Source organism: Chaetodon auriga, chromosome 7 (assembly GCF_051107435.1).
Source record: "Chaetodon auriga isolate fChaAug3 chromosome 7, fChaAug3.hap1, whole genome shotgun sequence".
Classification (NCBI taxonomy): domain Eukaryota; kingdom Metazoa; phylum Chordata; class Actinopteri; order Chaetodontiformes; family Chaetodontidae; genus Chaetodon; species Chaetodon auriga.
The window spans coordinates 25,767,081-25,791,675 of NC_135080.1; the positions used below are offsets into that span (position 1 = coordinate 25,767,081).

At 40.6% G+C, this 24,595-nt stretch overlaps 1 protein-coding gene across 3 annotated transcripts in view; it reads right to left on the reverse strand.

Moving 5' to 3' along the window:
* The window catches only part of bcas3 (BCAS3 microtubule associated cell migration factor), a 332,868-nt gene that overhangs the window by 140,487 nt on the left and 167,786 nt on the right, over positions 1-24,595 (reverse strand). Inside the window, exon 24 of one of the 3 annotated variants that reach the window (XM_076734877.1) lies at positions 1,797-5,655. The exons of the other annotated variants lie outside the window; for them this stretch is intronic. Within the exon in view, the coding sequence (XP_076590992.1) occupies positions 5,645-5,655 (11 nt within the window). The 3' untranslated portion in view covers positions 1,797-5,644. Of the gene's footprint in view, positions 1-1,796; positions 5,656-24,595 lie in introns of those variants that run through there. 3 annotated transcript variants of the gene reach the window in all.

Genomic DNA, 24,595 nt, shown 5'->3' on the forward strand with positions numbered 1-24,595 from the left:
CCTCCGAGTGTGTGTGTATGAGCTCAAACTGAGCTTTGTCACAGCTGGCTGGTGGATCCACACATTTCAAAACACAACTGGGAGGCCACTCACGCAACTGCCTTTCTTCAAGTCATACGCAGTGCTACACACACAAACACTTGCCTCGGCACAGTGGGGCTGCATTACACACAAAAGCTATTTTTCTACTTGCATCTTAAAACAAATGCCAACCCACACGCAAGAATATACACACCTTGGCTGGGCAGATGCTTTTTGCTCGGGCATGTGATTTGAACTTTCACCTCAAGTGTCCAGCATACACACATACATACACACACACACACACACACACACACACACACACACACACACACACACACACAAACTGCTGCTCTTTGTACTGGTCTGCTTTGAAATCGCATGGTAATACTTCATTATGGCAGCACTGTAATTTGGGGGGAATGAGCACTTCAAACGAACGGCAACCCACACACAAACACACACAGACGGGGTTACTGTAAATGTGTGTAACCTACAGTTCTGCTGGGACCAGTATCAGTTTTTTTTTCTGGATTCCCAGAACAGTCCAAAATACACCAAGACAGTAATCAGAGGCGCACTGCAAGGTTATAATTGTTGGAGCTGATTACAAAGTGGAGAGTAATGGCTCAAATTGGGAGAGGAGAGCAACGCCAACTTGCAGTGAAATGTGAACTTAGGGACACAGGGTGTCTGCAGGGATCAGGCTATAAAACCTCCAGGATACTAACTGCTTTCAATTGTAAGAAAAAAGTTGGACAGTCTTTGTTACCCCGAAATCATTTAAGTGATGTCAGTAATTGAAACGTTTTACTCTTAGCTTCTAACTTGGATGGAGACATGAGAGATTCGCTTTTCCAGAAAATGTTTGGGATTTTGTCCCGTGAACTTTGAACTATAAATGATCAATTTAACTGTTAAAGAACTTGGGGTCCTACTATTTGAACAAATGAAGACTGCTGGTGTGTCTGCTCACCTAAGTGAAAAACTAAAGCAAAACACTTTATATCAAGGCACACATATTCATTAACTAGTTGCTCAGTAGCATGCATTTTATTAGCATATTAATCATAATAAAGCACTTATTAATGCCTTATTCTGGGGGTTAGGTTGCTGTCATTCATCTACAATTACTTCCTTACTTGCTATCACGAAATCAATAAGCAGTAATTGGGAGGTTATTGAAAAATACTAAAAAAATGACAATACAGTCATTCAAATACAGTCATTCAAATTAAAATCTGAATAAAACAACATCACAAAGCAGCAATTACCTTCCAACTAAAACCCATCGAGTGGCAGAACGCAGAGCGACACCCTCTGATACAGTCAGATTCCTTACATCAGGTGTACATTCATTGTATATGTATATATATATAATTAAATATATATAATTCAAAACATACTGTATGAAATAAATGGAAATTTAAATGAGTGTGTGTGTGTGTGTGTGTGTGTGTGTGTGTATGTCCCACAAGCAGTTATTTATTTAGTCTAAACAAAGACCCAAAAGATCCCCTTCAAACCCGCCTTCATCCATATGTATAAATAATACAAAACACACATGCACACAAACACCAGTCTTGGCTCCTATCGTGTGGACGCTGTCACACAAACACACTGCGCCAGGGGCCAGCATGATGTGAGGTTGCCCTTTGTCCTCACACAAAATACACAAGTTCAGCGTAATGCTCAAATGAGCTGGAATTGAGAAAAGATGGTGTAGTGTGGGTGGCTATATGCGTGTGAGGCACATACTTAAAAACTCCCAGCTTAAGGTATAACATACATTGTTTAATGTAGAATTGGGACGTGAACTTTCACTGAACACAATACAAATGGAATACAGAATATTTACAAATGACATTAGGTGTCATACATATACACTGCAATACAACTTTAAGGATTTTAACTGGTTATTACAGACAGGAAACAATTCTTGGTTACTGAAAACCAGACCTCAAATGATAGTTCTGAGGAGTCTAACATACAGTCATTATATTGGACACATGTGCACAATAACAACAGGAGATAGAGGATATTCTTGAATGTTACTGAAGATTATCCAATTGGTCAGCTCTTCCCCTTTATGATAAAAACACAGACTATTAAATCTCTTGTGCGCTCCACACTGAAAGTGAAGCCTAACCTATGCCGAGCGATAGTAGGCTCCATGCTAACACTTACATGAGAGCTGAGAGCAAATTGGGTCTAGAAAAAGAAGACAAAAAGATCACTGGCTAGGATGTGTGCTGACATTTGAAATGTTGACAGAGTATAACCCTTGTAATGAGTCATCTGGTGTGAATGTGAGAACCAAAGGATGGTTAAAAATAGGAATTATGTACTTGCCAAAACAAAACCTCATCTATATTTAAGTTAGTGTAAAATTTACTGCAGTTGGATAAGACCAAATCTACAACCCCAACTCCAAAACTGTTGGGATGCTGTGTAAAACAAATCAACCAAAGTGTGCTAATTTGCTAATCCTTTTTGACATACACTTAATTGAAAACAGCATAAAGACAATATATTAAATGTTTGACCTCATCAACGTCATTGGTTTTTGTAAATATCTGCTTCTTCTGAATCTGATGCAGCAACATGTTTCAAAGACTGGGAAAGTTGTGGAAAGCTCCAAAAACACCTGTTTGGAACATCACACAGGTAAACAGGTTCATTGCTAACAGGTGATAGGAACATGATTGGGTATGAAAGCATCTGGGTTGTAGAAATATTACATATTATGTGGCTTCTTGAAGAATGTTCTACCTTTGTGTGGTCAGTTAATCAGACAGATTTAGCTAAAAACAGCAGTCGGTTGTGGCTGCAAACAAGTTTCATGAGAGAGTGAACCAAAATGGTGAAGTTACAGTCTGCAAAACCAACACAATGGGCTGAGAGACAGTAAAAAGCTTGGTAGAGTTGGGTGATAAGCAGCTGCAGGCTTTTTCCATTACACCACCTTTCACATTGCACATAATATTTGACGGTTTGATAATATAAAACATATTCATCAGTGCGGCTTCAAAGTTGAGACTGGAGGAATAAGATTCACATTTATGTAAAACCTACAAAACTATACTGAATGATAATAAACATGACATGATGTAGTGTGTTGTGTAACAATGGACACACCTGTATTATTGTACATATTATTGTATCAATAAAAAAATTCTTAAAACGACCATGAGATTTCTGCAGTGTCAGTTCTTGTCTCGTATTGGTCGACATAAACACTGATACTGATACGTCTGTTAACATGGTGCCGATTTAATAAATCCAAATCTGAAATCTTCATAACCATGTTGCTTGAGACTATAGTTATGCAGCAACACGTGCTCTTTGTCAGTACTGTTCACTTAGTGCGAGCGGGTGCTAGTAATTTAAGCATTTCCTGCCACAGTGTTAGGGCTTGTAGCCAACTTTATGGTAACACACTGGGATATGGAAACTTCTATCATTCAGCATAGCGTACAGTGTGTAAGATGTCTGCATGAGGCACCAAAGCAGACAATCTACTGGGGAAAACATGCATGTTTAACTTATGTCCATTGTCATCACTGAGCGGGGAAGTTCTCCAACAGGACACTTTACCTAAAACTTGTATATACACTTGTGCATTTCTTCAAAGTGGTACTCTAAGCCTATCAATTGAAGAGAACAACAGGGAAACACTCGAGAGGCCCCAGACACACAACATGTTGCCTGGTCCTCTGCATACACAAGTGCACTTGTGCACTTCCTCCCTAATAATGTGACCCTCCTTTCCGTCTCATCCTGAGCTGGATGTATAATACATGCTTTATTCTCTGCCTCAAGGGCAAATGCTGCTGAGTATGTGTTTATGTGAGTTGCCCCATAGAAAAAGGTACAGCAATGCAAGAGACAGCTGAGCCCAGTGCACTTTGCTTCAGTCTGTGTTGACTGAAGGCTGAGGGGACTGTGTAACGGCTTCTTATGGGGCCGCAATTTGGTTAATGACCTCATCATGTTACATTTTACTGGGCATATAACTGGTAATGTACATTTTTTGCATAAAAATATGTACATACAAATTTCAGCCATATTTCACTCAAGATTTTCAAGTTTGAAATACCTTTTGCTCATCACTACTTTCAGGCGGCCTTACACTTTTGGGTGTTAATACCAAGCACAGAAAATGTGCTTAGCTCACACACTAAGGCCACATCATATTTCTCTGACCATGACAGTTTCAATTACATTTCTGATGTAATATTCAGACTCACTGGCCACTAGACGAAGTTTACCTACTTGTTAACGCCAACGGAAAAGTCCTTCAAACAGTGAATCAAGTGACTGCAATTCATTATACAGAGACCAGGTCAGCAGATTCAGTACTGTTAAACATTCGAATGGCCAAGATGCCTGACCTAAATGACTTTGAGGGTGGTTTAATTGAGAGGCGCTGCTTCCAGTCCGTCAGAAATATTTAAACTACAGGATGTTTGTATACTTCTATTTGTAAAGTCTAACATAATGATGAGTCGGTTCAGTTCAGTTATTCTGCAAAAATAGAAGTCTGGTCAATTCTGTAAGCGTATACAATCAAATTAATCTCACAAAATACTGTCAGAGTCATTTTATTGTATAATCTTTGGCGGATAACTCTCAAGAGATGATTATTCCTTCAACAGTGAATCCCTAGCAGATATCAGCTAAACATAGAGGTTTCTAGTCACATGTAAAAGTGAAAATATTTGTATTATACAGGGAAAGAGAGTGCCGTGAAATAGTGGGAAACTGCTTTTGTCAAGACGGATGATGATGAACAAAACCTTCATATCCATCTGTGTTCATATGTTATCTGGATAAACTGAAACCAACGGCTAGCTACCAGTGTATGCTTGGCAACGCAGCAAGGGATGGATAGCCTGCCTCTCACTGGCAATTTTGGGTGATGTGACACCATACCAGGGTTCATCCTTTCTTAAGTATAAAAAAAAAAAAAAACCTTTATGGCACTCATTATATGTTGCTGCCTTCAACAAGGCAGTAGAGCTGCAAGGCATACTGTTCCTCGCTGTGCTGTGACACAGTGACAGCATTGTGCAAACAGAGACTCACATCCGGGCCGGTTTGCCCCTGAAAGAGTCCAGGTAGCATTTGGTTTGAATTCACATGGCAGTGAACAAAAAAAGCTTGGCAGCCCTTTAGAAGACTGCAAGCTCACAAAAAGATGGTAAGGCTGCAGTGAGAGCATGATCACTAAAACTGGACGACTGGCTTATCATTTAACAATACGGCCTTCTGTGGCTTAAAATGATATCTTCCAGATTACTTTGAAACTATTACAATATTATCAAATAGGCTTGGGCATGGTCACTTTACACCAGGCCATGCCTGGACAAAAATGAGACAGACAAACAGAAAGACAGACAAGTAGAAAGCTGGCCATCTTCCTCTCTTCCTCTCCTCCTCCTCTCGCCTGTCCTCTTCTCTCTCACACCAATGATAAAACAATGTTTGGGTAGTGAGGGAGAGAGGGAAGGATGGATGGATGGATGGATGGATGAAGGGGCAATGAAAATGATAGGCATGCTTTCAAGGGGAAAAAAAAAATCAATTGAAATGGTAATTTGCAGACGGAGGAGCTTCTTTTTTAGGAATAACCTGCAGGAGACAAACAGGAAATAAAAAGAAAAAAAGTTGGCTTTTTAATCTCTGCTGGTGATACATATGTGTGTACTTTTGTTAGCATACTTGTTTTTCCACAGCATGCATATCCATGGTTGGAGAGGGCAGATGAGTGAGTGAGACATGCAGCTGATCTATGCACAGCCTGGATGTGGATGTAGCTCCTGCAGATGCTGATAGCTGGTGGTTTGTAAAAAAGTGAGTCTGTGTTCATCCTGCAGCAGCAGGAGCAGGTTCTGAATCAGGCAATGCTCACAGCAGGTTTAATACAAAGCCTGTGCTTCAGTCTGGGGGCATGGGGTTTAGAAGCTTTGGGAGTTCACTCGACAGGAAAAGTCAAGCGAGACACAAGGTGCATTATGGGAAGTGTAGTATCCAGTGTTTTTAGAGCTTCATCAATGCTAAGGAATAAAGAGAAAAACACAACATGGGCAGAGCTCTGGGACAAACTCATTAACTGTGTAGGCCAGGTTGTCCCTGTGTTCCCTTTTTTTCCAGCTTCTTTAAGAGGAAGCAGTGTACTGCCAACTTTCCTTTGGCTTCCATAAGGTGTTTGATTACATTTTGCTACTGTATTCCAGATTACAGAAGATGCTAAGTAGCCGATTTACCACGTGCACATATTTTGGCAACTTTACATGCTGGCATCATGTTCTTCTATTAAAGTTTTTCTTTAGGAGTGGAATCTTCAGAAAACTGAACGTCTGAGAATAAACGCTCCTCTCACAAAGGTGAGTATCAAGGTGCATGATCCAGCAAAGACAAACAACAGAGACAGAAGGAAAATAAGTCTCATTCTACATGCATAGTACAAACAAAAACCCCATTCATTATCAGCAAAGAGTGAGTCAAGCTCCAGCTTTTATTAAAAATATGAATTTAAAGACAGCCAAAACCTAATTTTGATTGTCACCTATTGATTCTAAAATGGCAGTTTTGGGGATATGATGTTCTTAATGTCTAAAAAAAATGGAAATAATAACAATAAACACTATCTTGGGGTATCACTGGGACTTCTGCAGGTCAGGAAACGGAGATAAACATACAGCTAGTTTTTTAATTCATCATTGAGGCGCCTGTGAGAGAACCAAGAATGCTTTTCTTTCTTAGTGTCATCATTTTCCAACTTGCTGCTTTGCTGACTGCACCACAGAAGTGTCATTTCATGTGTGAAAGGAATCAATGTGGAAATGTTAGCGATACACAAAGTTTAATGCCAAAAACCTCTGTCTTCCACAGAGAGTCAGAGCCAGCAACATTTCATTATCCACGTGTGAAACGGGTGTCAGAAAGCTCGCAGGCTGTCATGTTAAACAAAAAGGCAGTCTCCTCTGATCCTGACCTTAGCTCGGGGTACATGTAACTAAACCAACGTAGACATTATGCAGCAAGGTGAATAAAAACATTACTACTCTGCAGAGCTGCAGGCGGCTGGAAGGCAGCAGTGCTGACTGGGAAAACACAACCCCCTCATTTAGTCTGATGGAACTGTAAAGTAGCTAACACACGCAGGAGCAATTGTGGCTGTGTGTGTGTCAGTTCGTGTGCTTCATTAGTGTGCATCTTGGCGTTGTGTGTTTCTTGTGTGTGAGTGTAATGGGTACCGTGTGCTTGCTGAGGTCTTGTTTGCCCATCTTAAGTCAATTAAAAGGAAATAAGGCGGCTTTGACCGGCCCGTGAACCAGCTCCCTCAGCTGAGAGCATGTCTGCACAAAAACACACACACACACACACACACACACACACACACAAGCTAACACGGGGAGGCTGATAATGCTCCACAACTGGCAATCGACCTTGTGCCCTGCTGTGTGAGAAACAATGGCTCTGAGGCTTTGTGTGTGTGTGTGTGTGTGTGTGTGTGTGTGTGTGTGTGTGTGTGTGTGTGTGTGTGTTTAGTATGGCATGTCTAACAAGGCTTCAGAGGAAAACTGTTAAAGACTACATCAGACCAAAATGCAGACACACATGCACACATTCCTTTTGTTTCTGCAGAGGAGACCAAAGAACACAGTTGCATCCTGCAGATGCAGATGCACACACACACACACACACACACACACACACACACACACAGATACACTGCACCTTGCTAATAAAAAGTAAGCCAAGGCGTGGACCACAACGTCATAAAGCTGAAGCAACTCACCATGCCTCCAAGCTGCCACTGCTATGAAAAACATTATTATAGCAGAATTTCCTACTGTTAAAATGATCTTTATTTGATTTATATTCTTCCAGTAAGTCAGCTCTCCACTAATTGACTCACTATGTGACTGATGAATACTGTGTAAGTGTGTAAGTACTAGTAATTGGAATGCTGACAAACTTTCAAAGGCTTTCTTATCAGCTCAGAATGATGCAGTTTAGCAGGTACAATGACAAAGTATGCCTTCATGGAGGAATGATGGTCCAAAAATGACCGAGCCAAATCTTAAAGGACAAGAGGCGATTATTCAGTTAACATCAAAACGAAAACTAGTTGGTCAGGAATGTTTCCATAATTTTGTTTTGGATATGATTTCAGTTTGACAAAATACCCAAATATACCGAGTACAGGAGCTATCAATTCATCAGATTTTTTATTTTCAGTCACTTAAATGTAGCAAATGTGGCAAATAAGCAACGTGCAAACCATTCAGCTAACGTTGACAGTCTTCTTTGGCATTGGCATCTGATGGCATTGACCATCGCCTTTGTTTTTTTGTTTTTTTTTTGCTTGGCTTAATGCAAGTAAGTATCTGTGTTTTGGCTAAAAATCATTTAGAAGCATTAAGGGTTGAAGAAGTGGATGTTTTTAAAATAGTGAATTAAAAGTGAAATTGTACTTTCACTTTAGTACTTTTCATCACAAGTAATGTGTGTTAAGACTTAGGAGTAAAAAAATAGAAACTTGTACAAATGTTCAGAGATGATACCAACAACTTCTACACCTACAATACTTTTTAGGAAAGTGACAAAATACTGCACAACACACGGTGCAGTCAAGCATTGATCTGCCAGACACTTAGCACTCTACGTCTACACCGGCACCAATCACACTGAACCATGTTTCTTGGTACGCTCTTTATGTATATTGTGAACACTATGCTCATTTATCTTGCACATTCCTTAGCCTTGCAAGGCAGATGGTCCAATCAGATTCCAGGCTAATGCTTACGCAGGGTGTCTGATCCAACAGGGTGACGTAAGCAAGAAGCAACACATCACAAATAAAAAGAAATTGCAGTGACAGAGCAGGGAGGCATGACTGTAGCTGCATGATAAAGCAATTTTACATATTAATGATGTAAATGGAAGTGAACGTGCAGAAATAGTTCATCATCATAGGAGAATATGTAGTCCTGCTTTTCCTAGATGTTAAAGTTTGATGTCTCAGCATGTCACAACTGCAGAAGGTATGAAGCCATGAGGACAGAACTCACACTTCATTGCTATGTGTCTGCAGGCTGTGAATGTATCATATGATTCACAGTCATGCAGCTTAGTGTTAGTAATGACATGCTCTAAAAAAAGGAGACAGCTCAATGTAACATCGCCCTGTGTGCAGTTGTTCAGTGATGAGGAAAAATAGGTTAATAACTGTTTTTGTGTTAAAATGTCTTTTAAAACTAGTTTCTTATCAAGCTCATTTCTTCTTGTTCTTCGACAAAAAAAAATTCTGTCTTTCTTTTATTTCATTTTCCTCTTTGAAATGGGCATCCATTACTATTACTATTTAAAAAAAAAGAAAAACTGATTGAGATGTGTCCCATGTTTCCTCAGGCAGTGAAGAAACATGCTTTTCCTAATCTGTCTGAGGGTTTATCATGAACCGCCTGCTGTCACCAAACTTGTTGGTAGACACACTGTGACAGAGGATATTTGTAAATCAGGACAGGATGTCTTTGTTAGGCCTTTGTCCACTTTTAACCTTCCTGAAATCCTAATTAAAGGCAAAGTAAAGTTAACAAGTTCAGTGATCACATTCTTTGTGCTCTCACTGTGAGCTGCATGATAAGTACCAGATCCTAATGCATCAGCTCTATCCCATGACAATCCCAGAGCTGCTCTCATCCAGGTGAGGGACCACTTAATCCTCTATCCCCAACCCCAGCTCATAATGAACAGGCTACATCTAATCCACAGCACAGAGGAGTAAGGGTTAAGTCTTTATCGCTTGCCATGCCACTGCTCTCGCTTTAACTCACTCTCACATCCAATCCCTTTGTAAGCATCATTATAATACTGCTATTGTATCTATCTGGACCAGCAATCTGCATTATGTTAGAGGAAATGAATCACTACTGCTGCTGAGGCAGGAAATAATGCAAACAAACAAACAGTAATTTATTCAACAGATGTAAATTAAAAGAATAAGGGCTGAAAAATGAGTGGACTATCGAGAGTTCAAAACATCTGTCAGTGAGCTGGTCAGTCAAATGTGAAATATTCCATCACAAGGTATCTTTGTGGCATCACCAATCAAAGTTTACCTAGCGACGGTGTCTATCTACCTGGGCTGAAAGGACTTTTCCATGTTTCAATGCCAAACTGGTCTTCTACATCTGGATCTATGTTAAATGCGGTGGATTTAAGTTATCATTTTGTGACTCTTGTTGGTTATGATATTTACTTTGTTTCTAACATTTCCCCTCTGAGAAATATGGAAATATTATCTGACCATGCAAGCTTTGCATGTTCATGTTCTTCTGTTGCTCCTGTCCAAACTTTTTCAAAGTATGTCGCTACATCAAATTCAGAATGAGAATATATTTCCAAAAATCAATGAAAGTGATGAAGTCAGACATTAAATACAGTGTTTTTGTACTGTTTTCAATTGAGTATATGCCAAGAATGATTAGAAAATTCTCACATTCTGCTCCAGTGTTTCTTGCAGTGTTGGCAGCAGGCTGCCATTAGAGATGACCATTCATCCTGTTAGACATGAATCAGCAGTGAGAGTTCTCTAACTGGGTGTTTAGCCTATTGAATCAATGATTTCACAGATTTTACTGAGGTGTGTCCTAGTCTTACACCTTGGCATGACACCACATAGAATAACAGGCCTTTGCACTATGATCTGTAGAACATGGCACATGCTACATGACTGATCCCTGTACATGATGTCAGTGTTTGGAATTGGTGAATTCCACCGAAACCAGAGAGAACGAACAGGAAGAAAGCAGCTATCAAGATCACAGACTGAAATGCATCATACACTCAGTCCATTAGATAAAGTCTCAGCATCCATACACTGTGGGAAAAGACACACCATAGAATCATTCAATCAGTCTATATGAATAAATGATGAGAAAATGCAGTAACGGTGTTGGTCTATTTGATAGCATGGATCCCCACACTGACGCACATTAGAACACAGAGCCTAAATTCTATTGCAGGGACACACACAAAGACATCCATGTTAATTTAAGGTTGCACTTTATATACTGCACATGGAGAGTTTTAAGTGGTGATGCCAATAGAGATAGATAGATAGATAGATAGATAGATAGATAGATAGAAGGAGAACAAACAGAGCAGTTTTTGTGTCTTTGTGAGTGGTTGCCATTTGGAGATCAAAATGTAGGCAGACCAAAAAGACCCCATTTATCGAGTGAACAGACAGAGTCCTCCACTCTTTGTACTGAGATGTGACTGTGGTGTTGGCACTGATGATAGTTGGTAGGGAGGCGGAGGCAGAGAAAGAGAGAAATGGGTGCTCAGAACTCCACTTGATGAGTTGCATATGCAATGCTGGCACATCAGTATCCGTACAGCTATGTGCACAAGCTCCTGTCCGTTCAGTTTGCTATTCTGCATTCCTACATGCCACAGCACCCCAGGACATGGCCATATGCCATTGGCTTGGCCCGTTGATCAACACTGCTCCGGCCTTGCATGACAGCTCACAATGCACACATACACACATACTCACACACAGTAGTTCCGACAGATGGGTGAAAAGGTGGGCCACGTCATGTGTGAAGTGAACAGAGGGCAGGGGGGTGTTAGCAATTATGGTGAAACAGACTGCAAAGAGAGACAGACACGTGTGTGTGTGTCTGTGTGTTTGTGTGTGTGTGAACAACAGAAAAGGTGCACATGGGCATGCACGGAAATGCAAGCAGAGCATCAACCAAAACAAGTCTGCACTCTAGATAGGAGCGCTTTAGACAACCAGCCCATTGAAGATGGCCTTAATAGAGTACCCGTAAGTGTGTATGAAGCATGTGTCAGATCCAAACGCTTCACTTCACAAGACTACGAGCAAATGCTCTCTACTGCATTATCAGTGGAAAAAAAGAGGAAATACACTTGTACATGTGTTAGAGCTGATTAATGTCTCTCAGCCCCGCCTTTATTTTCAAACCAAGATCAAGTGCCAATCACTAGACACTCTGTCCAGTGACTGAGCGAGCTCTTAGGAGCTCTACAGTGGTTCAACAGGAACACGCGCTGGATGTGCTGCTTCTAAAGAAACACTGCAAAGACAAAGTCTTCTCCAAACCAGCCTGAGGGCACAAACAGCATTTTGTGTATATGCCAACAATTCAGCCTATGAGGAGTAATGTTTGCATTAGTAATTGTAGTTCATCATTTGTGAAGTAAGCACAGTGTGTATAATGTATGCAGCAAAGATAGCGTTACTCTTAAATCAAGACTGGGGTCAACCAACATGTGGAGGTTTAAGTTTATTTTGCATTAAATATGAAATCTGGATGACACTAACTGGCAGATATCCACACTTTAACATTTAAATAAAGTGGAGAATCTGAACAATGCTCCAAGGGTGTAATAGTTATACTATCAACACTATTCCACTTTTAATGCTCACTTTCCATATACAGTATGTGTGAAATGTATGACTGTGCAGGACTTTATGTGTATCTTGCTTCCCAGCATCTGATGGAGGTGGTACCAACCTAATTCTGTCAAAAACACTGAAAACAAAGTATAATTTTGTTATTGCTATTGGGTATTACTTTGGCACTAACACTTATCCAGCATAATATTTACAGCAAATTATGGATGAGATAATCAGATGAAAACCCTGACAAAACATTGATGCAAATAAAAAGGCTCGGTTCCAGAGCATGGTCCAAATGTAAGTGCCCTGTACACAGTAACAGCTGTCTGATTACAAGCCAGTTTAAAATCCAGTGAAAATGTATTATTTCTCTCATGTAAAGATGATATAAACACTCATCTGTCAACAATCAAATGCATATGTGTTTATACTGTATTGAAATATTTACACACTGTGGACCACAAAAACAGACCAAACAAAACAGAAAGAGATCAGAATATCACACAACCTTTGAACTTATAGAGATCAATTATCAATTTCACTGTTTCAAATAGTGAGTATTTGACTAAAGCAACCCTCCATGGCAATTAAGTGTGTTCATATTTTTGGCATTTTTCTGAACTGATATAAAGCTGAAAAATTCTTTCGTGTGTGTGTGTGTGTGTGTGTGTGTGTGTGTGTGTCTATTGAGTGTTTCCTTATCTGCTCTTTATGAAACTGGCAAATTAATTTAAAAAAAAAAACACAGTTGACTATATATTAGCACTAAAAACAATAATTTAATAATTTTCTTGTATTTGTTTATTTTGGCAAATGTATCTTTATTGAAGAATTTTGAAGAATGTTTATTTTCAAATGTATAGCTTATGTGTATATACACAATGGTCATGAAATTCTAGAAATTATAACTAATAAAACATTCAGACTACAACAGACGTGGAATAAAAGACGGATCATTCGAGGAGATATCAGCCACGAGAGACCATCTTTTGATCGGATCACAGCAGCCATGACGCCCGTCAACATGTTGACATTCCGGCCCATGATTTCTCTGTCGTCATTAAATACGTTTATTTAGTATGGCACCTTTCACACAGCAAAGAGACCAATAACAAATACAATAAGACAAACAATAATAATAACACTTTTGGTTTTCAGTTGAGCATGAAGGGCAACCAGTTAGCCCTGATCCCAAGACCTAGGTGACGTACTGGTGATACACGGACGGGACGGGTCAGAGACGTACACAGTTGCCTGTGACCATGCAGAGCTCCATGTCTGTGCTGCTGCACTGGGCAACAGCCTTGCAGCAGCATTCTGGACCATTTTCACGTGATCCGCAGATGACTTGCTGAGGCAGGGAATTAATAGTCTAACTGGGATGATATAAAAGCACGGATGATCATCTCCAGCTCAGGTTATGATACAGCAGACCTGAACTACGCTGTTGATGAGGACTCGTGGGTTGGACCACACACATCTCCAAACTCACGCTATCATGATGACAGAATCTGTTCACAGACAAACAGACAGACATATAAACACCCGGCAAAGAACTCAAAACCACTTCTGTGGTAGTTCCTGCTACAATGGTTGTGTGCAGGATCACATACTCACACACACACACACACACACACACACACACACACACACACACACACACACTCGCAAGGTGAAAACAATACCACACACTCTTGCCGCTGCTGGTAAATATATATTTCTGGAATGAATTTATTGACTTCAATTGTAAGTCAACAGAAGAGGCAGTTGCTGAGAGTGTGTAGTAATGGAGGCAGAGTGTGAGAGAGTGCTGAGAGAGAAAGTGGTGTTGAGAGTAATCCTCTGCCCATGTAACAGAGATAAAGACACACTGAGGCTTTAGCTCCACACAGGAGATTGACCTCATTACTGGCAACGACCTCACAAACCAACAGACACACACACACAACAGAAATGTAGATAACTGGAAAAATATAAACGTGCTTCACCAGTATTCTTACTGTCAATGACTCACTCTACAAAAGGAGTGTGTTTGTGTGTGTGTATTTGTGTGTGTGTGTGTGTGTTTGTGTGTGTAATGAACCGAGAACACCCCAACCTTGATCAGAAGCGGAGAAAAGGAGCGCTGCCCTCCACTCTCACATTCATCAAGAGTGTGTGTTTGATCTCTCAGCCACATCACACATGTGCCCTCCAATCAACCACTGCTGCCTCGAAGGCCCTTTGGCCTGCCTACACACACACACACACACACACACACACACACACACACACACACACACACACACACACGTGTACACGTACACAGAGAAGGGAACGTCCCACACAGCAGCCATTAGGACTTTTGATTAAATTTGAGTATAGCTCATGTATAAAGGCCAAGGCCAGTGCAGCTTCATTCAAGTGTGTATGATTGTGTGTGTATGTGTGTGCACAACATGAAAAAAGAAAGCAAAAATGAGAGACTGTAAAGCCTTCTAACCTTTGCAATATAGATCCTAACTGCTGCCAAGGGAGGTTAAAACCTAAAAGGGCTCCATAACACTTCATAACTCTGACTTAAATGAAACAACTACAACTCTATAGCCATTAGTGTGAGACACACACACACACACACACACACACACACACACACACACACACACACACACAGTGTCTTTAGAAGTTGGCAAGGCGACCAAGGTCATTAGGTTTATTTCCACTGGCAGAGAAGTGATTTTGGCAGTCACAGTCTGCCCAGCGACACTCAGGTTTATCAGAATAAACAAATATGATTGGATGAGATTGTCCCGCACATTAATGAATCGCTCCAGCAGAAAAAAAGGGGAGAGTGAGGGAAAGAAGAAGAAGAGAGACATTAGGAGCAACTTAAAACCAAACTGTGTAACTGCAGACAATCTGACTTGTCATAGCAGATGCACAGGTAACATTAATGAGAAGTCAATTCAATTCAGCTACACCAGCATGGAGACTAATTAAGACTAATTGCAGACCTTGAATGTTCCACTAGTTATCACTGGGTCTCCAGTAGATCTTTCCCCATGGTGCTCCATGCTAACATTTTAGCATACTGTATGTTAAGCACCAGTAAATTTCATGATGTAAATGTATTGGTATAGCTGTAATCACTAGGATTATCCAGAGTGATATGACTGACCTCTTAATACAGGGGATGGACTTAATAATAGAAACACCTGTTCAATATGTAATATGTACAATAGATAAAAGGTGTTCTGTATGAGGCAGGGGAAGAGAATAGACATTTAAAGGACCAGTTCAAATAACACCGACAGAAAATCTCACTTATATGTTGGTATGAAGGTTTGATTTGACCAGGTTTTGAGCTCAGAGTCAATTCAATTGAGGTAGATGAGCTAGATGAACTAAAGTAGTCCCCTCTAGACAGTGTGTTCTGTGGATTATGCAAGTCCCACAAACTAAACTCCACTCACCTCCACTTTATTTGGGTGGAAGTCTCATATCTCAGATTTTTTGATACAAAAGCAAATCAAACCAAAACTACAACAATGATTCCAGAAAAGTTTGTTGAAGTCACATAAGCATTTACAAAAGAATTGTGTTTACCGACAACGGTTTTTCAAACATAGTAATCTCCTTTCCACATTCATGTGTTCACAACGTGTTGAACCTCCCTCCATCCTTGCTTGTGAGCGACTGAGCCTTTCCAGGAAGCTCCTTTCATACCAATCATGATACTATCAATGAGCTTGTTTACCTGTAAAATGTTCCAAACAGGTGTTTCTGGAGCATTCCACAGCTTTCCCAGTCTTTTGTTGCTCCTGTCCAAACTTGTTTGAAACGTGTTGCTGCATCAAATTCAGAATAAGCAGATATCTACAAAAGCCAATGAAGGTGATGAAGTCAAACATGAAATATATTGTCTACCCATACCTGACTGACTCAAATGACTAATTTAAGGCACACTGTTTTATTTTGTAAAGACAGGGTGGAGTGGGGGGTCAGATATCCACACACAGAAAAAGCTCGTTTTGGAGCCTTTATGAGATGAGTCCTTCCTCTGAACTTTTGCTGCTGGAGCATGTAACAGGGAGAGAAATGACCTGCTTCCTGTCCAATTCATGTGGTTTCGAAATGTCCAGCAAATATAAATGAGCTAATTGTGGCTTTTTGATGCCGAACCTTTTGCAGGATGTGTGTGTTGTGCTTGTATGTTATTCTTCTGAGCTCATAAAGCATTTCTTGCAGTCGTTAGTTGGGGTTAGATAAAGGCGAGCAAATCCAAGAAGAGTGGAAAGGCAGGGTATTAATTATACTAAATGGAGAAAGATGGTGCTGAGTTCCCAATAGCGAACAGTAACACTACACATGTGCACCAGACATGAAATGCTCAATCGCACAAAACAGCATATTTTTGCATGTTCATTTACTATTCCAAGTCACTGATCATAAACCAACCTTGTGTGTATTTCTGTCATTGTATCAGAATAATGATGCTGCAGCATCAGACAGATTTCCTGTTGGAGATTGGACTAGTGTTCCCAGCTTAGCACCCCCACAGCAGATGTCCAATCATCCTAATATAACAGCAGGAACCGAACAACACAGTGGCCAAGGCCTCAGATTAAAACTATCTGCATCCCGGAGGATAAAGCACAGTAGCAATGCAACAAACTAATACGAGCAAGATGAGGTGAGATTTAATGATGTGTGGCACAGCAAAACAAGTTATACAGCTGGCACCTACGAAAGTGGACAAGCAGCATGTGATCATATTAGTACAAGGACACAATTTAATTTTCTTGGTTTATAACGGATTCACTCTCACATCCTCCATGACGATTTATGACAAAATATCTCTCAAAGTAAGATTCTAAAGGAAAAAAACAAACAAACAAGTGCAGAGGAAGAGCAGAGAACGAAAAGAAAGTCAGAGTTTAGTTGCCAACTGAGGATGAATCAGAGGGCGTTTCTGGTAATAAGAACAGGTGAAAAGCCTTAGTTCTGAGAAAAGTTTCATTCACAATTTCATTCAAATGCATAAACAGTTGCACACTTAATTGTACTAGAGGGATTACACTTCTTCAGGAACCCTTTATGGAGTTGTTTATTTGGTAACAGGGAAAAAGTCTATGCCTTGGTGTGTGTGGAACATCAGCGTGTAAGAGTGACTTCCATTATCAAAGTCCATCAGGTGTTCTGTTATGCTAGCCAGGTTAGCCCAGCTCATGTAGCTAGCATCACACTGAATGCAAATGAGAGGCCAGAGTTTGCAGATGCCCCTGTACCGTCTTTGGAAACATCATGCTTTCCCAGTTATAACAGCTCTACACCAGGACAAAGTATCAGCCACCACTGCAGCAGGGCTTGAGGCTGTGCATATGTATGGCACATAATCTGCTGAAGTAAACACACAAACTCACAAACATATGCTGAGTCCACTATCACGTTTCTTCACACATGCATGCTTTTGTAATTCCATCATATTTTTACATACATTTTTTACACATTTAACTTTTTAAAGATTTCTACAAAAAGTGGCCAACACCAAGGAATTTAAAATGACCCCAACCCAAGCAGAACGTCTGTGAATTTCATCCTCACCTTCACTGTTTTTTGTTCCCCTGTTGTAATTGTTTGACAGTGATAAGTTTTCAGCAGATAGTTGGAGGAAGGATGTGTTTTTGTGTGTAAAGTGAAGTCGTTTCAGTTTTAGTCAGAACCAAAAGTACTGTAAATCCAATTTCAGCTCTACTCTATGTGTACTAAGCTAACATCCCCTAATTTTTACCTGTCATGTTAGCTTCCAGGACAACTATCAAACTGACAGTTGTGTCCAATGACTATGACTACCGAAGAGAAACATTATCTTTTCCTCCTCCTCCTCTTGTTCGGTCTCTGACCTTCTGCAAGGAAGGATCATCCCACCGTCTGGCACAGTTTGCCACAGAGGCAGGATTTATGAAGGGGAAATTGCAACTGGCAAATGGGTAAGTTAGAACCCACCCCCCACCCCCCCGGGGCAGAAGAGATGGGATGGAGAGAGGGAGGGACAACAGCAAATATTTGACAGGGACACAGGAGGACTAATATTTGGATTTGACCTTCTGGTGAACCTTCATTGTCTTTGGAAGGGAGCGGAGTCTATGATGAGAAAGCCTTTTACCCCCAACAAATAGGCAATGAGTCGTAATGAGAGACAATGAGTAAGAGAGGGAGAGAAAGGGGAGGGAGGGGAGGAAGATGCAGATAATGTAAGCCAGACGCAGACGGAGAAATTACAGAGGAACAGAGAGAGGAAGAGAGAGCGAGAGCAGCTGCAGCAGGGCTGAAAGTGAAGCTGAGAAGGTGCCGGGCTGCGGAGGGAGCATCCAGGGAGTTGGGTGACGAGAAACACTGTCCGTTTGTGGCCACTGATAATACTTTCCATTCTAGCTGCCTCTATGTGGGGGTCTGCTGTGTGAGTGAGTGTGTGTGTGTGTGTGTGTGTGTGTGTGTGTGTGTGTGTGTGTGTGTGTGTGTGTGTTTGCAGTGCAGGCCCTGTGCGAGCTGCTGATTCCCCTGATTGCAGGCTGGCGCCCTGCTGGCGAGCCCCCGCACACTGAAATTAAATCCACTCTGCTCCGTTATAAATTATAATGCTTTACAAACAGCACCCCCACCGGGGAACCCAGAAGGGGGAGAGAGGAAGAGAGAGAGAGAATGGATGGTGTCAGGGAGGAAGGGGTAGAGGAGGATCGGAGGTCTATGAATGAAAAGTGTGCAATCGAAAAGGATGAAAACAGAAGAAGATGGTTACGGAAAGAAAAAACAAACACTTTTTTGGGAATTTGGTAATGCTAAGTGAATTGAGAATTTAAAACCCATCTTAAATAAAACACAGCTGGCCTTTTAAGCAATTGAACACAGCTTAACAATAAAGCAGTCGTGTATAAGAAAAGACAAAAAATAATTTAATCAGGAAGGTCAGGAAAGAGACACAATTGCACTTAAATCCAAGTCTTGGTTAAAATGTCAATGGAATGCCTTAAATTTCTATCACGGATGGAAGAATTTGAAAGGCCTTACTTTAAATTGAAGAAGGAAAATGAAAAGTCATGAAAGGAACAGGAAGAGAGACATATACACCAGGGATGTGTGTGGAGGAGATAAAAAAGTGAAAGAAAGGCTCTGATACTGTTTGGGTGGGCGGGGAGGGGGAAGACAGCCTCAGCTAAATGGACCTTGTGGTGCCAGAGAGGCAGCATGTCGTGCTGATATCCAGCTAGACTGGCACCATATGACTGGGTTGGCGCTGTGGTAGGCAACAGAGAGCTAATATGTCTAACAGCTTGTGTGGAGGATGATAACCTGTTAGCATGGTGCCAGGCTCATCCAAGTCAAATGGGGAAGAGACGGAAAGGCAATGATACAGAGTGAAACCACATCAGCTCGAAGTGTCAATGCTGATGCTTGGGTTCTTTCAAGGTTCAAATATATACCTCTTATATTCTGAACTGGCATTTTATATAGTGTTGAAACGATGAGTTGATTAAAGGATTTGTCAATCACCAGAAGATCAGTTGACAGGAATGTTAATAATGGATGAATCGTTAGAGGTCTTTCCATTCATACGAACATATAAGTTTAAACATGCACTGGTTCTAGTTTGTCAAACGTGGGGATGACAGGATGGAAGTCATTGCCTTAATCATTTCAGTGCTGAGATTATTAGAACTTCTCAAATGTGAGAATTTGTTGTTTTGTTGTTTTACATTAATAGAAATTGAATATGTTTGGATTTAGACTTTTGCTTAGAAAAAAAAAGACTTGATGAGGATGTCATTGATGGGCATTCGTCACTATAGTCTGACATTCTAAAAACAAAACATTCATCCATTACTGTTAAAAAAAAGTTATAATAACAATAATAATATATATATCCAAATATTAACTGAAAGTCATCATTAGTTTAAAATACAGCTTTCAAAGTGAAAAGAATTAAACCAAACGTAATATATATATATAGTGTAAAACAGCATTTAAGGGGTCTTAGACTTGTACAACAATTTCAGTGTCATAATGGCTCTAGTTGCAGCCTTCTAATATCAGACCAGTGCAATAATGAATTATCATTTCATAAAGAACAATATTGCAAAAACATGACATAATGTGATCTAACACAATAAACCTACCATAAATACTTCACATCCTGTCTCTAATCAAGCTAACTGCATCATATACATGACATTAAATGGGATGATAGTGACAAACATTTTACTATTAAATCAGGGCTGATTGCCCCCACATTTTGGACTAGCTGCAGCTGTAACTGGCAGACTGTTTTAGGAACAACAGGCCTATTCTCCATCCCAGCAGGGGGTCGGGTCATGTGTGGCCATCTACATTGTCTGCCAATCAAACCTGAGACTCAGACGCCTTAAACAAAATTCAGCCTCACTTCCGTTAACGCCTAAACACAAAGCCCCGACCAGTGATACAGGACACAGCTGTCAGTACCACCTACGAGGGCTGTCAGCCTCTATTTGGGCAGCAGAAACACAGCCACACACATCGACTGTCATCACTGTTAATGTGGACCACAACTGATGGCCATAAAAGACAGACAGTCAAATGTGCGTTCAAAATGTGAGCATATTAGTTGATGGATCACTGTCTACCTTTGTGAGAGACTTTAATAGTCTTTAATAGAGTTTCATAGATACATTTTGTATGTTTGGTACGTGTTAAGCAGTTATCAAAAATTCTTCTTCTTCCCTGCCTTTGCTGACATATCACTGCATTTCTTGGTGTGTCAGCACTACATGTGGAACTGTGGAATAGCAGCGAACCACTGCAAGGAATGTGTATCTCATCATTCATGCTTGTGCACAAGTGGATGTGCATCCTGCTGAGACAAACACAATGTGGACCCACTCATTAACAGGTCCATAGCGTTACCAGAGGTACACTCCACAAGGAATCTTGGGAAGTCACTGAGCATTCACTATGAAATAATGTGGAACGCCCCAAAAACTATGGAAGAATAGGACATCTCCAGAGACTTAAAGATGACAAGACAGATTCTGATGCACTCAGAAAATGTGAGGTGTATCAGCAGCATGAATTGCGAGGTTGGTAGAAAGCCACCAGCATACATGCAGACAGGTAGAATAGAGAAAGTCAAGTCTATTCAAGTCTGTTCTAAATGCAAACTCAGGTCTAGGTCAAATATGGCCTGTTTTGCCCGAAGAGAACCGAGAGAAAGCAGAGGTGACAGCTGGGATCAGTACCAGCAAGTCTCAAACACACCACAGCAGAAAAAAAGCCATCAGCTGTCATGACCGTCAGGATAAACAGAAAGAAAGAGACAATGAGGGAAGGTACAATGCAAGTTGACAGTAATATGTGCGTTTGCAAGTTCAAAGGTGATGTTCACAGATAGCATCGAGCAGGTTATGACAATACAAAATACTTCACAAGAGAGATGCAACAACAGCAAATTGTAGACAGATGATACACACACACTGCCAATGTTTTTTAAAGCAGTTCTGCACTATTTCCAACGTCCGTCACTTGTCCGTGTCATTGACCAGATGTGTTTCAATTCCTACAAACGTGTCCATTTACATAGCATTTTCAGCAGGTCTGATGCTCGATCACGCTTTTTGTTTCTCAACATTTTTTTCTGCTCTGGAGGTTGCCAGATGGAATCAAACCAGTGATGTTGCCATTTGGCGACCAAGACACCACGAAACAGCCGTTCAAAAGACAGAAATATGCTGTGAAGACATGGCCTATATCTACAGTGATTGATTAAAGCCCACTGTCCTATGATCTTTCTGATTTCAGTATGGGCTTTGAAAGTTACAGTGGGTAGGGAAAATAGAATACATGAATCAGTAAAAACAACCCCAATTCCAAAAAGCTGGGACACTGTAAAATGTACATGACAACAGAATGATGTCATTTGCAAATAAACTGTTTACTGACAGCTGCTTTATGAAGTGTTCCTGAGTTCATGTAGTAACATCCTTAAACAACTGAATGACTGAGCCTTTCTAGGATGCTCCTTTCATACTCAATCATGATCCAATCAGCTGTTACCAATGAACCTGTTTACCTGTGGAATGTTCCAAACAGGTGTTTTTGGAGCATTCCACTACTTTCCCAGTCTTTAGTTGCTCCTGTCCTGACATGTTTGAAACGTGTTGCTGCATTGAATTCAGAATAAGCAGATATTTTGAATTGATGAGGTAAAACATGAAATATATTGTTTTTGTACAGTTTTCAGTTGAGCATATTTAAAAAGGGTTGGATTATTTATCACATTGTGTTTTGTTTATGTTTTACACAGCATCCAAACAAAGAATGCAAAAGAATCGATGAAGCTGATGAGGTCAACCATGAAATATATTGTATATGTACCATTTTCAATTGAGTATATGTCAAAAAGGATTAGTTATCACATTCTGTTTTATGTTTTACACAGTGTCTCAATTTTTTTGGAATCAGTGTTTTGAAAACTATGCAGTTTTCTTTCTGCATACCTCTATGGACTGACTGAAACAAAAATTGGCCATTGAATCCCTGATATTAGTTCACTGAAGAAAATATGTCCAGCTGCTGTACTTTCAGCTCCCCAAGAGTTGTTCTGGTGCTGAGGACAGTGACATTTATAGCATAGATCAGCATTGTTGTGGACTAAACAAATGTACGTGTCAGTTGTGCTTACCTGCTCCTGATATGTTCCATCTGGAAAGAATTAAGAGTAATATTGCAAGATGGGAAAATTAAGTGGATGGATGTTATGATCAGGTGTTTTTTTTTTCATCCCTGCTGCATCACCAGGACACCGGGAACAAAGTGACAAGTGTACGGACAGAAAATCCATAGTCACTATTTCTTTACAAGGTTCTCCTTTGCGACTGTGCATTTTGCCCAAAAGGATCTTCATCACTGCACAGGAATGGAAATAGTCAGGTCTTCTTGTGGGAAACAGAAGGAAGAACCATTGGCATGGGCCAGCATACCATGTCAAATGGTAACAGTTTAAGTGCACCAGCTGTCCAATCAGGGGCTTCTGTTCCCCCTCCCAGCCAATTACAATGTGATGGGGGCTTGAGCAAACAAAGCATTATTGGTCAGTTAAGCTTTCCTCTCATCTCCAGGAGTTTGCTGTCGCTTTTCGTGAGGCGCACACAACATCTGCAAACACCTGATAGGCCTGAGCAGTGGCCTTCAGCCCCCTCGTTGGCCGGGTTAAATTGTTACCACCTTTCTCTAATCCTGACTCTGACAATTAACTGTATGGCCGAGCACTTCAAAGCCCTCGATGGCTAAAGGGGTTAACCCCAACGCTCCCAGAGATTTGTTTTTGATTTTGCTGAGATCCCCAGACACTTTCATCTTTGCCCCTCACTCCTTCTTCCTCTTTAAATCCCAGAGGGCTAAGCTGAGGGCAGGGGGAGTTGCAGCTAATTTTGGCAAAGTCAGTGTGGTATTTGAAGGCTAATTTTTAAGTTCTCACAAGGTTACCAATACAAACACAAGTGTGAAATGTAATCAGGTGAAAAAAGATGGTGTCTATTTGCATCACAGTGCAAACATTATATGGTTCGGTGGGAAAGAAAATGTTTTACTATGAGATCTGAGTGTGAAGTGGTTGACATATGGGTTTCATATTTGAAGCTTTTGAGCTGTATTCGCCAGTCATAATCCAGAGAGTCAATAGTCTCCAACCATCGAGTTAACGGTGCCCAAAACCAGTCTGGAAGTACACAAGTGAAAGGCTATGTCAGTTCTGCTGCAGGGGTGGCCAATCTAAAGAAACCCACTCTGTGTGTTTATGTTAGAGCAGAACTTTTTCGCCTACCAAATGATACAGACCTACACTGACAGCACACACCAATGATAGGGCTGGTGTCTTCCACTAGAGCCAATACAATACCTATTTATGGTACCAATACAAACACATATCTTTTTCAATACATAACTTGTATATCACATACATGTGACAGAACTTTATGCTCAGTGATTTTATCACAAAGCACCTTGGAGGTTGTAGTTAACATCACTACACATTTTGATCTGCTTAAACTGGCATCTTTGATTTTTTTGTGAAAAAAACAGATGTTTCCTAACACAGTTGTTCATATTCTGTCTATG